The sequence below is a fragment of the Rhincodon typus genome, chromosome 17 (genome assembly GCF_021869965.1).
Source record: "Rhincodon typus isolate 14 chromosome 17, sRhiTyp1.1, whole genome shotgun sequence".
Taxonomy (NCBI): domain Eukaryota; kingdom Metazoa; phylum Chordata; class Chondrichthyes; order Orectolobiformes; family Rhincodontidae; genus Rhincodon; species Rhincodon typus.
The window spans coordinates 17,229,838-17,246,684 of NC_063348.1; the positions used below are offsets into that span (position 1 = coordinate 17,229,838).

Sequence of the window (16,847 nt, forward strand, 5' to 3'; positions counted from 1 at the left end):
CCCCCCCGCCCCCTCCGCCTCCCCCCCTCGCCCCCTCCTCCCCAGCCCTCGCCCCTTGTCGCCGCCTCCTCCCCCAGCCCCTTCCCCCACACCCAATTCTCTTCTCCCCATGTTAGCCTCCCATTTTTTCCCGCTCCCCGCCCACTCTTTAGTCGCTGTCTCCTTCCGTTTCCCCCTCCTTGTAACTGTCTCTCTACCTACCTTTGACACCATTTTCTTCAGCATTCCTTCAGTTACCGCCATTGTTTCAGTCTCTCCACCCCCCCCACTGTTTACTCCGCTTGTAATCGACTTCAACTTCCCCCTTCCGCCCAGACCCAGCTGGACCGGAAACTATCGTCAGCGGGTTGAACATGCGCACATCACCCAACTGGAACCGGAAACAAGGCCGCGGTCGGGGCCATGGCGGTGGGCGGAGCTAATGGTGAGGTTTCGTAGTGGGCGGGGCCAATGGTGAGGTCATTTGCAGTGAGCGGGGCTAATGCAGAAAGAAGCCCCTAGTTCTCTCTGTCTGTGTGTGTGTGTGATTCGCGGTGCTGTGCTCTCCATCTCCTCCATCAGTGTGTTTACAGCTTATAAACATGTCAGTGCGCAACCTATTGGCTGGAGGATTCAAAACTGAGCGCTTCCTTTTCGTATTTACATCTTTCGAAGTGAGTCAATTTGGTCCTAAAATGAAGTTTGTGGGGTGTCTGTCTCAGCCAGTCTCCTGCAACTAGGTCCTGAAAACATTTATTCACATTCAGATTAAACCGCAGACCGTTTCAGGTCGGGGAAAGGTCGAATTAACGGCGTGAGACTAACACCATCTCAGCGAGTTTCGGAGACACGTACTTGTGGAGATAGCAAGGACTGCAGATGCTGGAAGTCAAGCGTCGATACAGTGTGGAGCTGGAGGAACACAGTGGGTCAGGTATCTTTAGGGGACAGGAAAGTCGACGTTTCGGGTTGGGACCCTTCGACAGACCTGATGTGTTCCTCCAACTCCACACTGTATCGATACTGGGTGCTTGTCTCAGGTTTCAAAAACTCACCGGCCCTGGGTGTCGTTGATTGGCCAGTATCTATTTGCCTTTCCCTATTTACCCTTGACCTTTAAATTGCAACATAAGCTGCAGGGGGATGTACAGGATTATACCGACAAACGCAGTAGTGCTCTTGTTAGTGAATCAGTAATCTATAGATATAAATTCATAATCCAACCAAAGCAGGGCGATTTTAAATTCAGTGGACCAAGTCAATCTGAAATTTTTAAAAATAGGTAATGGTGACCATCAAATAGTCATTAAAATCCCTCTGCTTCACAGATCTATTAGAGGAATAAACCTGTTTTCAGCTATTCTGACCTGTATGTGACTCCAGATCTACGTGCTTCCTAAGTGCTCTCTGAAACTGCCTAGCAAGGCAAAACAAGGTTGCGAGAATCTACAATCCACATCTGCAAAGGTTAAAGAAAGCAACTTAGTGCCAGCTTGAGAACAAGTGGACTGTGTCTTAAAATGCCTGTAGTGCCCACATCCTGTGACTGGATACAGAAAAATTTGGGGGCACTTCTCTGCACAAAAATCTGACTTGGAAACATCACATTCCTTAAAAACCGAGAGAACTGCGGATGCTGCAAATCAGGAACAAAAATCGAAATGAGGTCTTCTCAATTTAACATTTCTATTTTTAAAGTTTTTAAGTGCCCAAGAAAAAGAGAGTTAACGTTTCGGGTCTGTTGACCTTTCCTTTGGAGGGGTCGGACCCGAAACGTTAACTATTTTTTCTTTCGCAGATGCTGCCAGACCTGCTGAGCTTTTCCAGCACCTTTTTTTTGGACATTCCTTTCCTTGGTTTGTGTATATAATTATCCATTATCGTATCTGTGTTGGTCTTGGGCACTTAATTTAACATTTCTATTTTTAAAGTTTTTGAGAAGACCTCATTTCTATTTTTGTCTGGTGATATCAGACAGGCTTAACAGGTTCATCTATTTTCACTTTGCCTGACTAGCAGTAACCAAAAGTTCAATCTCTGCTGTTCAACTAGTTTTTTAACTGAATGTGTATATACTGCAAATCCAGTCTACCTAACCTCAGTCAAGTCGGGTTTACAAATTGTGAGTAAGAGTTCTACACCATCTTGATGTCATAGAGTCACAGAGTTGTACAGCATGGAAACAGATCTCTGTTTCACTTCCATAATAATAGATATCACTAAAGTTACTGTATTTGCTATGCAATTAGTTTCATGCATGACCTATGTTTTCTGATCCTTCAAATCTTCTCTCTTCCTTAGGAAATAATTCCTGATTTGTGGATGGTGGTCCCATGATGCGCTTGAAGTCTTCAACTATCAGTTGATTATCTTCCTGTTGTATAACTATACTGCATATCTTATGGAATCTAAACATATTTCTCCATTTTTGTGACTAAATGTAATAAATTTACATGCATTTCTAAATGTAACTAATTCATGACAGAAACAGAAGTATAGATATTTTCTTTTTGTGAATAATAATCTTGCAAGATAATACATTTCAAACATTATATTTGAAAATCATCAAATCACATAATCACATCAAATGTTGGTTATAAAATTATTCTATTGTTTTCACTTATTATGGCCTCTGGGATGTGAGACATGGGTGGTTCTGCTCTGTTCTCTTCTATGGCCTTAACCGTGGCATTCCATATCAGTAACTTGCATTTTGAAACAGTGGAGAAACACCAGGAGGACTCTGCTACACTTTGAGAACCAGTGACCTACATCACATACGATTGGGGGATGGAAATTTTCATGCATTTGCACTTCACCTTCATTATAAAAGAAGTGAATGATTGTATTAATTGTTAATTGCTAATTGCACAGGTCTGGACATTTTGCACGTGTGAAGATCCCACAAAGAGCAGTGGTTTGCATTTACCAGTTATTCTGTGTAGTATGATAGCACTCTAGAGATGAATATTGAACAGAATGCTGGGAGAACTTCCTTCTACAGGAAAACAGACTTTTTTTGTAAAATTTAACATGCACCTGAACAGGAAGTGCTGCTACAAAGCCAAGCTAATACCTTTATGTTGAGCTTGGTGGAAGACACCAGTGGTTATATAGAGAACATGGTCACATGTAAATCAAAGGTGTGCAGCTGCCAGTTATAGGATTTGGGCTTTCTGAATAAAAACAGGGCAATGTTAAATGCTGGAAGTTGATGCAGGTTCCTCAGCTTTGCCATCTATCACTTACACTTGCTCCAATCAGCAGCTTAAATTTTTAGCTGCTGAAGTAAGCTTTGTAGGGTTGCTGCACTGCTCCGCAGCTTTGCTTCCTCATCCTGAGACAGCATTGGTGCAGTTACATTCTCTACTCCAGCCATGGTCAGCATGCATGGTAGACTGAGGAATACTTCACCACTGATTTCATACCTGTTCTGTAGGAAAAACATAAACTGGGTTAGTTCTCTCAGAATCAGCGCATGGCCAGGCTAAACAACGATAGTTTCTTTTCTATCTTTTTCTCTTGGGTTTGCATACACCTGTTCAAGACTACCACATTTTACAATTAGGTCAGCCTGAAAACATTCGCTAGTCTAGAGGAGATACTGATTTCAAACAACTTCCATTACAGAACCAGAATACAGTAAGTTAGCCGTCACAGCATTGACCTGTTTGTTTTGCAGGATAAACTTGCTTACATTGAAACCTGGAATAGTGAACGATGAGAGATTATTTATCCAATTGATGTTCTCATACATTAGCTAATCCAGGATCTGACTGCTTCTTGAATATCTTTGACTTTACCACCTTACATGCTGCAAAATTCCAAACATCAAGTGAAATGTACTTTCTCGTAATGAAACATAGGCTATTTAACCCCTCCAGACTATTTCGCCATTGAATGAATCGATGTATCTATCTTGATTTAATCTAACTGCCTTGGTTCCATAACATTTAACACCCTTAGGTAACAAAAGGTCTATCAATCCTACATGAATTTAATTTTTTATTTGGGCTTGTTAAGGGAACAGCTCCAAATTTACATACCCATGATAAAGTTCTTACTGGTATAAACATTCAACAGCCTAACATTAGTTTTAAGTTGCAGCACTTTGTTCTGACTTTATCCATACTAGAGAGGAATCTGTTTAATTCTACCTAACTAGCATCACACCATTATCATCCATGCTCAAGGGAATACAAGCTAAATCTGTGTAAACTGTCCACGTTATTCAACTCATTTAGCCCCGAAATTATTCAGATGAATCTGTGTTGTATCCTCTGACAAGGCCAACATATCTTTGTTAGGAGAGTGGGGTCAGTGAGTTCCCAGAAATGACTCCAGCTTTTGTATTCTTTTACTAATTTCAGTTTATGTCTTTGAATCTGTAGGATCTGGCTTCAACTCTATTATGGGATGACCTTCTCCATCTCAAGCCTGCTTGCTTAACAAATTTCTAGATTATACAGCTGGAACTGGTATAATAATTCCTTATAGCTCACTCCTTTCACACGCTCCTTCCAACAAAACTGTGAGCAAAATTTGGGGCATAGATATTTCATGTGATTTGATGAGAAACATAAGCCTTAGTATTGTTATGACTCCACTGCCCTTGTTTTATTTGTCCACATTCAAACAATTTTAATTATTTCTCCATGTTGTCTACTTATTGAAAACAGGGAACCATCATTACTTCAAGTCCTTTCTATTTGTTCTGGTTATTTTTCACCTGGCATTTGATACTTTACATTTCTAAACATTATGATTCAGCAGAATTTTTGCAGATCCAGTCTGAAGCAAGGATTGGGCTTTACTGGTAGTGCACCTTGTCAATACTCATAACTTTAAATTCATTGGTGAAAAAGACGTTTGAGGGCACCTAAACTATAACAAAACATCCACATAATCAGTCTGTTAAAAAGATAAAATTAAACTCAATCATTATTTTCTTTTCATAATCAAATATGCAGCCAATATCCAAAACAGTCCATCAGCCAGCTCGAGTATTACTATTGCACAATGCATGGTTGCTCTCCTAGGCCTCTTGGATGTGCACATATATCATAGCAGTAAGTCAGAGCAATTCATGGCCACTTCTACTGAAGAAATGCTGCAGTCCTCCAGACACCTTGTCTTTTCGTTGTGGGCCTGGAAATTAATGGAAACTCACCTTCATTAGGGTGGAGACAGAATGTGGACGTCCCAGATTTCTCAGGATAGTCTCAGTTAAATCAGCCACAGACAGACCAACCGACCACGACCTCTGACCTTTCTCCTTTAACCCTTTAACAACCCTGAAATAATGAATAACAATGGATCTGAATCTACAAACACAAGAAAATTGCTTTTGATAGACTTCTTCCAAACTGCTAAAAAGGATTATTTCCAGACTAGTCTGAATATCATTAAAATGCATAGGACAGTTCAGCTGATGAAACTGAACTGTACAAACTAGAAGGTTCAAGTATTAATGGTTAGTTTTTGCTGAGCTATCTGATTCAACCAGGGGTGCAGTCCAATCACTAGTTTGCTTTGGTTTTCTCAATTACAACAGTGACTACACTTTGAATACAGCATTGACTATGAAGTGCTGAGCTGTCTTAAAGGCACAAAAGGCACCATATAAATGCAAGACTACTTTTATTTATCACAGTTTATGGAGGGAAAGGTTACTTGGACTCCCACTCATAATCATGATCCAGTGATAACTACTGGAAGTTCATCAGTGGAATTCCCATGAGGTCCAGATTAGGCTCAGCTGCATTTTGTTTCCATTGCAACTCTCAATAGCTAGACTGACATACGGAGAATAAATACATTACAAATGCAACTAATATCCCATGAAAAGTTTTTATTCTCTTGTGGGATGTGGGTGTCACTGGCTAGCCAGCATTTATTGCTTTCCCCTAATTGCCCTTGAGAAAGTGGTAGTGAGTTGCTTTTTTGAACCCTGAAGTTCATGTGCTGTAGGTTGACTCACAATGCCCTTAGGGAGGGAATTACAGGATTTAACCCAGTGACACTGAAGGAACAGCAATTTATTTCTAAGTCAGGATGTTGAGTGTCTTGCAGGGGAACATTCAGGTGGTGGTGGTCTTATGGATCTGCTGCCCTTGCCCTTCTAAATGGAAGTGGTCATTGAGTCATAGAGCACAGAAACAGACCTTTTGGTCCAACCAGTACATGCCGGCCATAATCCCACCTACCTACACTTGGCCCAAATCCCTCCAAACATTTCTTATTCATGTACTTATCTACATATATCTTTTACATGCTGTAACTGTACCTGCATCCACCACGTCCTCTGGAAGTTCATTCCACACAAAAATCACTCTGTCTAAAAAATTTCCGCTCCCGTCTTTTTTAAATCTTTCTCCTCTCACCTTAAAAATATGCCCTAGAGTCTTGAAATCCCCGAAAGTCTTGAAAGTCACCTACCATTCACCTTATCTACTCCCCTCATCTTTCTGGATTATTATGCTCCAGGGACAGATTTTCAGAGGCTGAGTTTTTACCTCCAGTGAGATGTGGACTGAAGAAGGGATAGAGTCTCTCAGTGAATGTCCCAGTAAAAGTGTAGATTTGCGTCTCATTCTTTGAGTTATAAAAGGACACCTCCCTTCCTCATAATCCTGACAGACCCGGATCTTCCTCGGATTTACTTTCAGGTCTAAACTGATGGTTTCTCAGGAACCCAGTATTTATTCCCCTTTCTCAGAAACACTGTCCAAAATCTGTTACCTGGATTTGCAGAGATTTTCCCCTTCCTGTCAATGGACCCCTTGGTCACACCCAATCCCAATTAATCTTGTTTCCCACCTCCACCTCCCAGGAATGTTTCCCTGATGTGAATGTCTCTGATCCCAGGGCATGGACAGCGATAAAATCTCTCCAGATTGTTGGGAAGCTGCTACCATCCCTTGGCGTTTCTCACAGTACTTAGGTCCTCAGAAAGGCAGGATGGGCTGTGTTAAAGTCCAAGATGACTGGAACTTCACATTCACTAAGAGGTCCTGGGTTTTAAAGGTGCTGCCTTTGGTAATAATGCAATGTATCTTGTAGATCGTACATACTGGTGCTATTGAGCATCAGTGGTGGAGGGAGTGGTTGTGGTGCCAAGAGGCCTACTTTATCCTTTATGGTGCCAAAGCTTCTTGAGTGTTGTTGAGAGCTGCATTCATGCAAGGGAGTATCCCATCACACTCGTGACTTGGGCCTTGCAGATAGTAGACAGGCTTTACGGAGTCAGGAGGCGAGTTACTTGCTCAGTATTCCTAGTCTGTGACTTGCTCTTGTAGCCACTTCATTTAAATGGCAAGTTCTATTGAATGTCTGGTCAATGGTGTGTTCATAGCGGGGGCTTCAGTGATGGTAATACTGTAAAATATCATGGGGCATTGGTTAGATTTTCTCTTATTGGTGATGGTCATAGCCTGGCATTTGTGTTGCCACTTGTCAGCCCAAGCCTGGATATTGTTGCATTTGAACATGGACTGCCTCAGTATCTGAGGAATCACAAATGGTGCTGAACATTGTGTAATCATTAGTGAACACCCTTATGATAGAGGGAAGGTCATTGGTGAAGTAACTGAAGATGGTTTGACAAAGAACACTATCCTGAGGAGCTCCTGCAGAGATGTCCTGGAGCTGAGATGACTGACCTTCAACAACCACAGACTTGTTCCTATGTGCTAAGTCTGACTCCAACCAGTGGAGAGTTTGCCCTGCTTCCCACTGATTCCAGTTTTGCTAAGGCTCCTTGATGCCATGCTCTGTCAAATGCGGCCTTGATGTTAAGGGCTGTCCCTCTCACCTCAGCTCTGGAATTCAGCTCTTTGGTCCACGTTTGTAGCAAGGTTGTAAGGAAGTCAGAAGCTGAGTAATCCTAGCAGAACCCAAACTGGTCATCAGTGAGCAGGTGCTACTTGATAGCACTGTTGATGACACCTTCCATCACTTTATTGATGATCAAGCGTGGACTAATGGGGTGTTAATTGACTGGGTTGGATTTAACCTGCTTTGTGTATACAGGACATACCTGGACAATTTTCCATAGCATCAAATAGATGCCAGTGCTGTGGCTGTACTGGAAGAGCTTGGCTGGGAAAGCGGCAAGTTGTGGAGCACAGTCTTCAGTTCTATTGCCACAATGTTGTTAAAGCCCATAGCCTTTGCAGTAACCAGTGCATCTAACCATTTCTTGTTATCAAGTGGAGTGAACTGAATTGGCTGAAGAATGCTGCGAATGCTTCATCCTTATCTTTGCACTGATTTGCTGGACTCTTCCATTATTAAGGATATTTGTGGAGCTTCCTTCTCCACTGAGTTATTTAATTGTCCACCACCGTTTATGACTGGACGTGGCAGGACTGCAGAGCCTCGATCTATTTGCTGGCTGTGGGATTGCTTAACTCTGCCTATCACTTGCTACTTATGCTGTTTGGCAAGCACATATCCCTGTTTGGTAGATTCACCAGGTAGACACCTCATGTTTAGGTATGTCTGGTGCAGCAGCTCCTGGCATGCCCTCCTGCACTCTCCATTGAACCCCTGGCTTAATGATAATGGTTGAGTGAGGTATATGCCAGACCATGAGGTTGCAGATTGAGTTGGAGTACAATCTTGCTGCTGTTGATGGCCCACATGCCTCATGGATGCCCAATCTTGATTTGCTAGATCATTTTGAAAACTACACCATTCGGCACACCGAGTGCCACACAGCACGATGGAGGGTATTCTCAATGTGAAGACAGGAATTTGTCTCCACAAGGATTGTGAGGTGGTCACTCTTACTGATACTGTCATGACAGATGCATCAAGTGTGAAGTCAAGTGTGTTTTTCACTGTTGTTGGTTACCTTACCACCTGTTACCAATCCAATCTAGCAGCTATGTCCTTTAGGACCCAACCACCTCGATCAGTAGTGCTGCTGCCTAGCCACTCTTGGTGGTGGACATTGAAATCCCCCATCCAGACAGCCACCCGCAGTGCTTCCTCCAAGTGTTGTTCAACATGGAGGAGTACCGATTCATCAGCTGAGGGAGGAGTGAGAGGAGGGAATGAAATTGAGAGTAGGAATTACAGGAGACTGAAATATTTCCCTGAAATATTTTGATTTTCTACAAAGCTTCTGGATTACTTAGTCTTCCTACCTGTATGCTAACTGCTTCCGGCTGTCATGGTCTGTGATTATGTCTGGGCTCCTAATTCGCCCACCACCTACCTCAGGGCCTTGCCACACAGCCACTGAAAAACAAATTTGAAAATCCAAAGCATTAGCACAGTTTAAAACTTCATTCACAGGTTGTGGGAGTCACTGGGTACATTAGCAATTATTATCCATCCTAATTGCTCTTCCCCAATTAGCTTTAAGATTAGGTTACTTCTGGATCTGTGATCAAATATTCTATTATGTTGCATCATAACATCAAATCAAATATTCCAATGCATAATAAAAGCTCAGCAGGTCTGGCAGCATTTCACAGATGCTGGAAGACCTGCTGAATTTCTTCAGCATTTGAGTTTGTTTCTGATTCCCATCAGTTGCAGTATTTTCCTTCTATATAAAAAAAATTCAATTAAAATATGGGACACATGATCAAGTTGGCACAAAAGCCAGAGCAGTTTTTAATTTTCACATGGATGGTTCAACACTTTGATAGAGGAAGAGAATGACAGCATCTGGAACTACACTCTCAAGGAACATCTGAGCAAATAGTCATTGGAAGCATAACTGAGCAAAATGTTGTGTGAATAACTTGTCATGATTGATGAGACGAATGTTAAGATCATCTGTCATTCTGTTCGAGACATTATAAGCTCAGCTAGATATACAATATCAATCTGGGGGTCACTTCTAATCCAGATTTCAAAGGAGATTGGATAATGTCAAAACTAAGGGAACAGTCCAATTTTCATATTTCGACAGCTGCCCCAAAAGGTGCACTCATATTTTGGCTTACTTTGGAACAGTAACATTTTATTTTACAATCATAAAACTATATGGATTGTAGCAATATTTACTGTGTCTGTTCATGAAGTACTACTAGGCACAGTCCTTCTTAGACATTCTGAACAAGTAATTAGCAGCTTGAGCACCCCTTCTCCATTAATAAATACACTATCAGTTCATAGGTTCACCCGCATTGTTTAAACCATCAACCATACAATTTTCTGGATTATATATTTGGAGGAACCAGTTTTCCATGAGATTCTGATCAGAACATACTTGTTCTTTTGTTCCATGCTGGTGACAGCAATTCATTGCAGTGTAGAGAATGCAAAGCAACAGTGGGGGGGATGGGATGCAGCCAGCAAAGTAGCATTTTACTTCAACTTGCTGCATGAGATCAAGAGATACAGTAAGAATTAGTTGACTTGCAACATCCATACCTTCATTCTCTCCATGTTCACCAATGATCCAGGCCTCCTTCTCAATGGATGATTTCAAGTGTTTCCTCAGGACAGACTGGAAGCGTTGAGTATTCAAGTTACAACCAGTCCCAATCACGCGGTGTGAAGAAAACCCGCTTAGCTTCCAGCCTACGTACGTCATCACGTCAACTGCCAGACCAGACAGCAAACATTACACACTGAGGCATACTAAGATTCTGTATCAAAATATCCTGTGGTCACTAGGATCCTTTGTAACCAGCAAACAGCAAGTCATATGAAAAATGTTCCGTTCTCTTGGGCATTTTGGATTTGTACTCTTAATGCTGTGAAGTTCCCCAAGCAACCACCACTCTTTGGAACTAATAAACAACTTCTATCTCATCCTTTATCTTACAGCTTCTTCAAGACCCAGGAAAATTACTCAAGGCTTTTGAATTTTTGTGACCCTGCTCTAACAATCTCCTACGTAACTAGCACTCTTGAAATCCGTGCCTACAGTAAAGAGCATTCCTACTGCTAATAAACCTACATTATTTCCCAGGAAATAATCTATTGTATTGATGGTGTGTGTACCTGGCTGGGAAGCAATGATGAGTACACAGTTAGGACTGTATCGCACTGCATTGGGAATGATCTTCCTGAACAGATCCACGTTGCTTTGTAATGCTTTCAGATAGGACTCCTCACCACTCCAGGTATTCGCTGTAATAATTACCACATTAGAACCTGCTGAATTTGAAAAGTCTAGAAGAAAAGAGAAGAGAAAATGCAGACAGTTCAGAGAAGAGTTACCTATTCAAAGGTTTGCGAAAGGGCAGATAATAAGCAGTGATTTTCTGCTCTATTACCCATGCGTGTCTTTGCTCTAAATCATGCAGTTCGGCTGGTGGGGAGACTGACACTATTGTTTTTGTTATTGAGGCCACAAAAATAAGAATCAAGGATCATCAATTAATGTTGCCAGTTATTTCCAGCCAGACCCACCTATGCTTCCTTTTCTGTCTCTGTACAATTAGAATATTACATGATGCAAATGAACCCTCAAAAATAATGAAAATGTTCACAAAGCTCACTGGTGTTCTTTTAATCTTTCATGGGATGTGGCATCATGAGCTAGGCCTTAGGCTCTGGTTATTAGTTCAATGACATTGCCATGATGCTACAGCCTCTTCTTTTGCCATTGCCAACCTGTTTGTTCAGAGAAGGTTGGGTTAGATACATGAGATTTTGTTTCGAAGTTTTCTCTGAGGTAGAGATAAATCTCTAGTTGTTAGCCATGTTTGAAACAAATGCATTATTTATTTTTGATTTTTAAAAAAAGTTGAAGTTTATGTGCTGTATTTGCCCAGTCAGATGACACGAACCATTGCTGATTTCAACTCTAGGCAGACTGAAAATCTCCATGTCCAGTGATCCACCCTTCATAGCATTTTCTGAGGTTGAAATGAATGCCAATTTTTCTGCAACTTCCTGGAGACAAATAAAAATCCACATTATTTTGTTTATCTAATATTCTCTCTTTCCAAAATTCTTGTCTCTTCTCATTAAATACAACTATTGGGTTTGATAACCCTGTAGCATTTCATTGATTGTTCAAGTTCATGTTCAAGTTTAGATACTGAGTTTAAGCTAACCATTTGGCTGCCATGTTGGCGGAGATTGTCATTTTACAGCCTTCAGAGCCATCATATTAACTCACCAGTCCTTCAAGGTGAAACCGAGTTTATTTAATGCACTTGAAATCAAGGTTACAATATCATTGTAACAATTCAGTGAGACAAAATCATGAAGGGATTTGATAGGTATAAAAGCTCCCAATTCTGGGGAAATCCAAAATTAAAGGCCGTAAGAATAAAATAATCACCAATAATGAAATAAGTAATTCAGGAGAAATTCATTTACCCAGAGATTGGGTTAAAATGTGTAATTTGCAAACATATGGTGTATTTGAGGAAAATAATATAAAGGCAGTTAATGGGAAATTGAGAGAGAAAGGAACAAAAGACAACAAGAAGTCTCTGATGAAGCTAAATGACAAAGAAGGATAGATTCTTGACTATTAACGATACTATGGATTGATGAAAAAGGTGGAGTTCTGACAATAATCAGATCAGCCATGGTTTTATTGAAAGGTAAAGCAGGCTTCAGGAGCTTACTCTGATTCTAATTTGTATGTTTGTAAAAGTAATGTCGGGGGTGTTCATGGGCAACATAAATCCTGGGTGATTTCACACTTGTACGTAACTTCATTTCACTGCTTTCTAACTGCCTTAAGACATTTATGACAAAAATGTTCAAAGAACAGCATTTACCAATTTTTCATCAGTGAGATTTTCGAAATTGATGCCAGTTTGGACAGTACTAAAATCAGCCATTTAAGGGAATTGCTGATCTTTACTTAACTTAATCTGGTATCTCATGGTATTGCCTCCAGTCTTTTAACAGGTTACCTTCTCAACGGATGTTTCAAACTGATGTTGAGGCTTGGTTTTGGTTATGCTTGTTGGGCTAAGGCTTGATCTTATTCCTCCTGCTGTCACCAGACTTCCCCTAGTCTCGCTCACTCTTATTACACATTGATTTCAGCTATGATCCTGTTAATTTAAGAACTTTAAGGTCGATTTCAAAAGTGATTGACAAGACCCCATTTCGTTGTTTTTGTATTTTGAGTTGATACTAGAGTTGATCGAGATTTTACTAAACTGTGAAGAGGAAGGTGGATGCAGCAAATAGAAAAAACACTGCTCAGTTAATCTAACTAATTTAGTTAAACTTACCTTTAAGACACTGAATTATCTTGGCATTCCCCATCTCCAAAATCTCCGACAAGCATTCAATGTCTGCTCTCCTTCAATACTGGCACTTTGCACATACCTGATTTTAATTACTCCACCACATGCAGCAGTGTTTTCAGCTAAAAGTCCCATGCTCTGGAATGCTCACTTAAACCCCTAAGCACTTCTATCATCCTTTAAAATTTTCCTGAAAATCTACTTCTCTACCAAACTTTTACTCATCTGTCTTGATGTCTCTTTTAGTGGCTAGGTGTCAAATTTGGATTGTTAATGCCCAGGAAGCATTTTGACTCATTTTGCAATTACTCTAATTGATTTGAATAACCATACTTCCAAATCCCTCTGCTATTCTATCACACTTAGACACTTAATTCCTGAGAAGTATATGGCCTCCTTATTCTTACTAAGAAAATATAACCATTTTACATTTATCCATATTAAGGTCAAAAATTTGCAAGTTACACTGCTATGCTACAAGTCTATTGATACCTTCCTGCATTTTGTTACACTCTCCTTCTGTATTAACTACAAACTACTCTTCACTCCATCTGTTGTGTGCATAGTTTTAAATTGTACTTCCAATTCCAAAGTCCAAAGTGCTTACATAAATGCTGATCAGCATGGTCCCAGAACCAATCCTAATGGAAAACCACTTTCAACCTTCTGTCGGACTGAGTAACCAGCTTTAACTTCTACCCCCTGTTTTCTGCTTTATGGTCAGCTTGCATCTGATACATGTTGTATGATACTATAAATGTTGTATGAGTGTAGTTACGAGTTTATTATGCAGTACCTGATCAAAGGCCTTTTGACAATCTTAGTTTTTCCACAGTATCTATCTTCTATTATTTCTTCAAAGAATTTATTAAAATTGATCTTTCTTGTTAAAATTCATGCTGACCATTCCACTATATATTGTGTCACTGGCTAGGCAGCATTTATTGTCCATCCCTAATTACCCAGAGGACAGTTCAAAGTCAACCACATTGCTATGGGTCTGGAGTCACATGTAGGCCAGACTAGGTAAGGATAGCAGTTTCCTTCCTTAAAGGACATTAGTGAACTGGGTAGGTTTTTCCCGACAATTGACAATAGATTCATGGTCGTCAGTAGATTTTTAACTTCAGATATTCCATTGAATTCAAATTCCACCATCTGCCATGATGGGATTCGAACCCAGGTTCCCAGAATGTTATCCAGGTCTCTGGATTAACGGTCCAGCGATAATACCACTAGGCCATTAGTTTCCCCTTGTCTCATCCTCCTTTTTAAACATAAGATTCACACTCGCAATCTATCAGTCCTCTGGCAGTATTCTACTTTTCTTGTTAATTTGTTTCTTTTCTAACCTTATTTTATTAGCAGTAGCTCTAATCCTTCTGGATCAGGATAAGTTATCTTCTATAAGTTGGTTAGTTCATCAATTCTCTGCTCCCTGCCATCCTTCTACCTTTCAACATTTTTGATTTTTTCTTCTCATGTCATTTTCATATTTTAAAGCAAAGTAGTTATAATATTGTTTCAAACTTTCATTAATGCCTTTGAATTTAACCTTCAGTGGCCCTGTTTCTATTCTCATTTTCTTTCATATGTCAATATAATATCTTACCATTTATTTTATCTGTCCTTTGTTGTTTCTCTTTGCCCTCCTAATAGCTTTTATCAAAATTCATTCCTAAAAGTTTTATATTCCCTTTCAGACCATAAATGTTTCTCTGCTGTTAGTATTATACAACAAGACAGCTTCAATTAAATCGTGGGTAAACAATGTCTAGACATGGATATATTAGGTTAACTGTTTTACCTTTGCTAAGATGCTCATGGCACATGCCATTCCCAAATCGCCATCACCAAGCACAGTAACTTTGCCAAAGCGTTGCTCACCAGCTTCCAACTTTGACCGAAGACTGATGTCAGACAGACCTGTACATGAAGATTAAAACCATATCACAGTCTCATTTTCACGTTTCTGCTTTTTAAAAAGACAATTTTAACATTTGCTCATTTTCGCTATTTAATCCCCTCTTTGTTGAAAATACTTAATTCTGCCGAGATAGAAGTTTTGCAATTACTAGTAATGTTTCAAAAACTTAACCAAGTAACTATTCCTTATGTCAAAGCTGATGATACTGAAGTAGATCTGATGAGCCATGTTGCCCAGCCTGGAGCTTCGCTGTTGGTTAGGGATCATTGGTAAATCAAAACTATGATGCAGAAGTCCAGTCTCCATACTTGTGGTCTGGAGCCTTGCTGTACAAAACAGTCTCCCATGTCTATTTAATTCTGGGAGTTATTAAAGATGTTCTGATTCTTCATAGTATTATGTTCTAAGCTCATATCATGGATTGTTATTTTCATTCCTGAATTTAAAAAGGAGGATGGAAGAAATTCAGGAACAACAGACCAATTGCGGTAGAACTGGTAACATCTTTTTACTACCCCAGCCAGTCTGCTTATTGGTCCCATATATTCCTTTTGATCAATCATCCACACTGCAAAATCTTCACTTTCCAGATCTTTATCACCTTTGGCCTCAGCTCTCTGGTGGTCTTCTTGCAGTCCTCATTCAGCCTCTTTATTCAGTGATTCCTTATCTTTGGTGACTTCAACAATATTGAACCATCTCTCCATGCCATTAACTTTTCCAAACCATATCCTTACACAACCTCATAACAAATATAAACTTTCTTAAACACACCATAGTATTATTTTTATTTCATTATCCCACTTTTAAAGTCAGGATTCCTTATAGAGTACTTTTTGACTAGATCATCTTCACCATTCATAGCTCCTTATGAACTTCTACTCCTTCATTCCTAGAATAAAGTACCATCCACCCCTCAATAATAGTCTGTGTAAATCTCAACATCCTTGCCTCTGGCCCACCATAAAGGCATTCAAGCCATGAAAGTTTCTCCAGATATTTCTCATTGCCCAGTTTTCTGTCTTTGGGGATCAGTCTCAGTTCTCCTCTTCAACCACATCCAGGACTTACATGTGTTGCTAGTCAGAAATGGACACAAAGACATGTGGTCCAAACTAAACGTGATGCGTTTGGAACTGTCCCAATTTGTAGTCTATAATTCAGCATTCTATTGGCTTTATAAACTGCAGTTTTGCAGCTACTGGGCATTATAATTCTCTAAATCTTATTTGATTAACCCTCAGTAGTTCAGGGAATAATTATATTAGCCATTTGTTTTCCCTTCGTTCAGTACTTCACATTTGTCCAAGGTAAATTTCATCTGCTCACTTACTTTAACGTCTTGAAGCCTCTATTGTTTGACACCATCTCCAGTTTGCTTCTAAATTCAAACCATTAATATAAATTAGGAACAGTAAAGGCCCAAAAATTAATCCCTGGGGTAGCCCCACATAGTTCTTCTAACAAGCACAGGTCACCTGCTACCTTTCTTAGCCATTCCCAGTTTTTACTTACATAGAAACATAGAAGATAGGAGCAGGAGGAAGCCATTCAGCCCTGCTAGCCTGTTCTGCCATTTGTCACAATCATGACACAATCCAACTCCATAACCGTTGATCCCATTCGCTCCAAGTGCTATATCTAGCTGTCTCTCGAATACATTCAATGTTTTGGCACCAACTACTTCCTGTGGTAATGAATTCCACAGGCTCACCACTGTTTGGGTGAAGAAATGTCTCCTCATCTCCGTTCTA

General features: G+C 40.2%; 1 protein-coding gene and 1 long non-coding RNA gene across 2 annotated transcripts in view; one reads left to right on the forward strand and one right to left on the reverse strand.

The window, feature by feature from the left end:
- Positions 1 to 451: 451 nt before the first annotated feature.
- Positions 452 to 2,445, forward strand: LOC125485245. The gene is made up of 2 exons (XR_007263984.1): positions 452 to 653; positions 2,281 to 2,445. It is a non-coding gene; the product is annotated as an uncharacterized LOC125485245 (long non-coding RNA).
- Positions 2,446 to 2,515: 70 nt separating this feature from the next.
- uevld (UEV and lactate/malate dehyrogenase domains) overlaps positions 2,516 to 16,847 on the reverse strand; it is a 25,045-nt gene continuing 10,713 nt past the window's right edge. The window contains exons 6-12 of the mRNA XM_020515888.2: positions 14,974 to 15,092; positions 11,739 to 11,844; positions 10,948 to 11,118; positions 10,372 to 10,542; positions 9,132 to 9,225; positions 5,150 to 5,273; positions 2,516 to 3,412 (exon numbers count right to left, since the gene is read on the reverse strand). Of these exons, the coding sequence (XP_020371477.2) occupies positions 3,248 to 3,412; positions 5,150 to 5,273; positions 9,132 to 9,225; positions 10,372 to 10,542; positions 10,948 to 11,118; positions 11,739 to 11,844; positions 14,974 to 15,092 (950 nt within the window). The 3' untranslated portion in view covers positions 2,516 to 3,247. The remainder of the gene's footprint in view (positions 3,413 to 5,149; positions 5,274 to 9,131; positions 9,226 to 10,371; positions 10,543 to 10,947; positions 11,119 to 11,738; positions 11,845 to 14,973; positions 15,093 to 16,847) is intronic.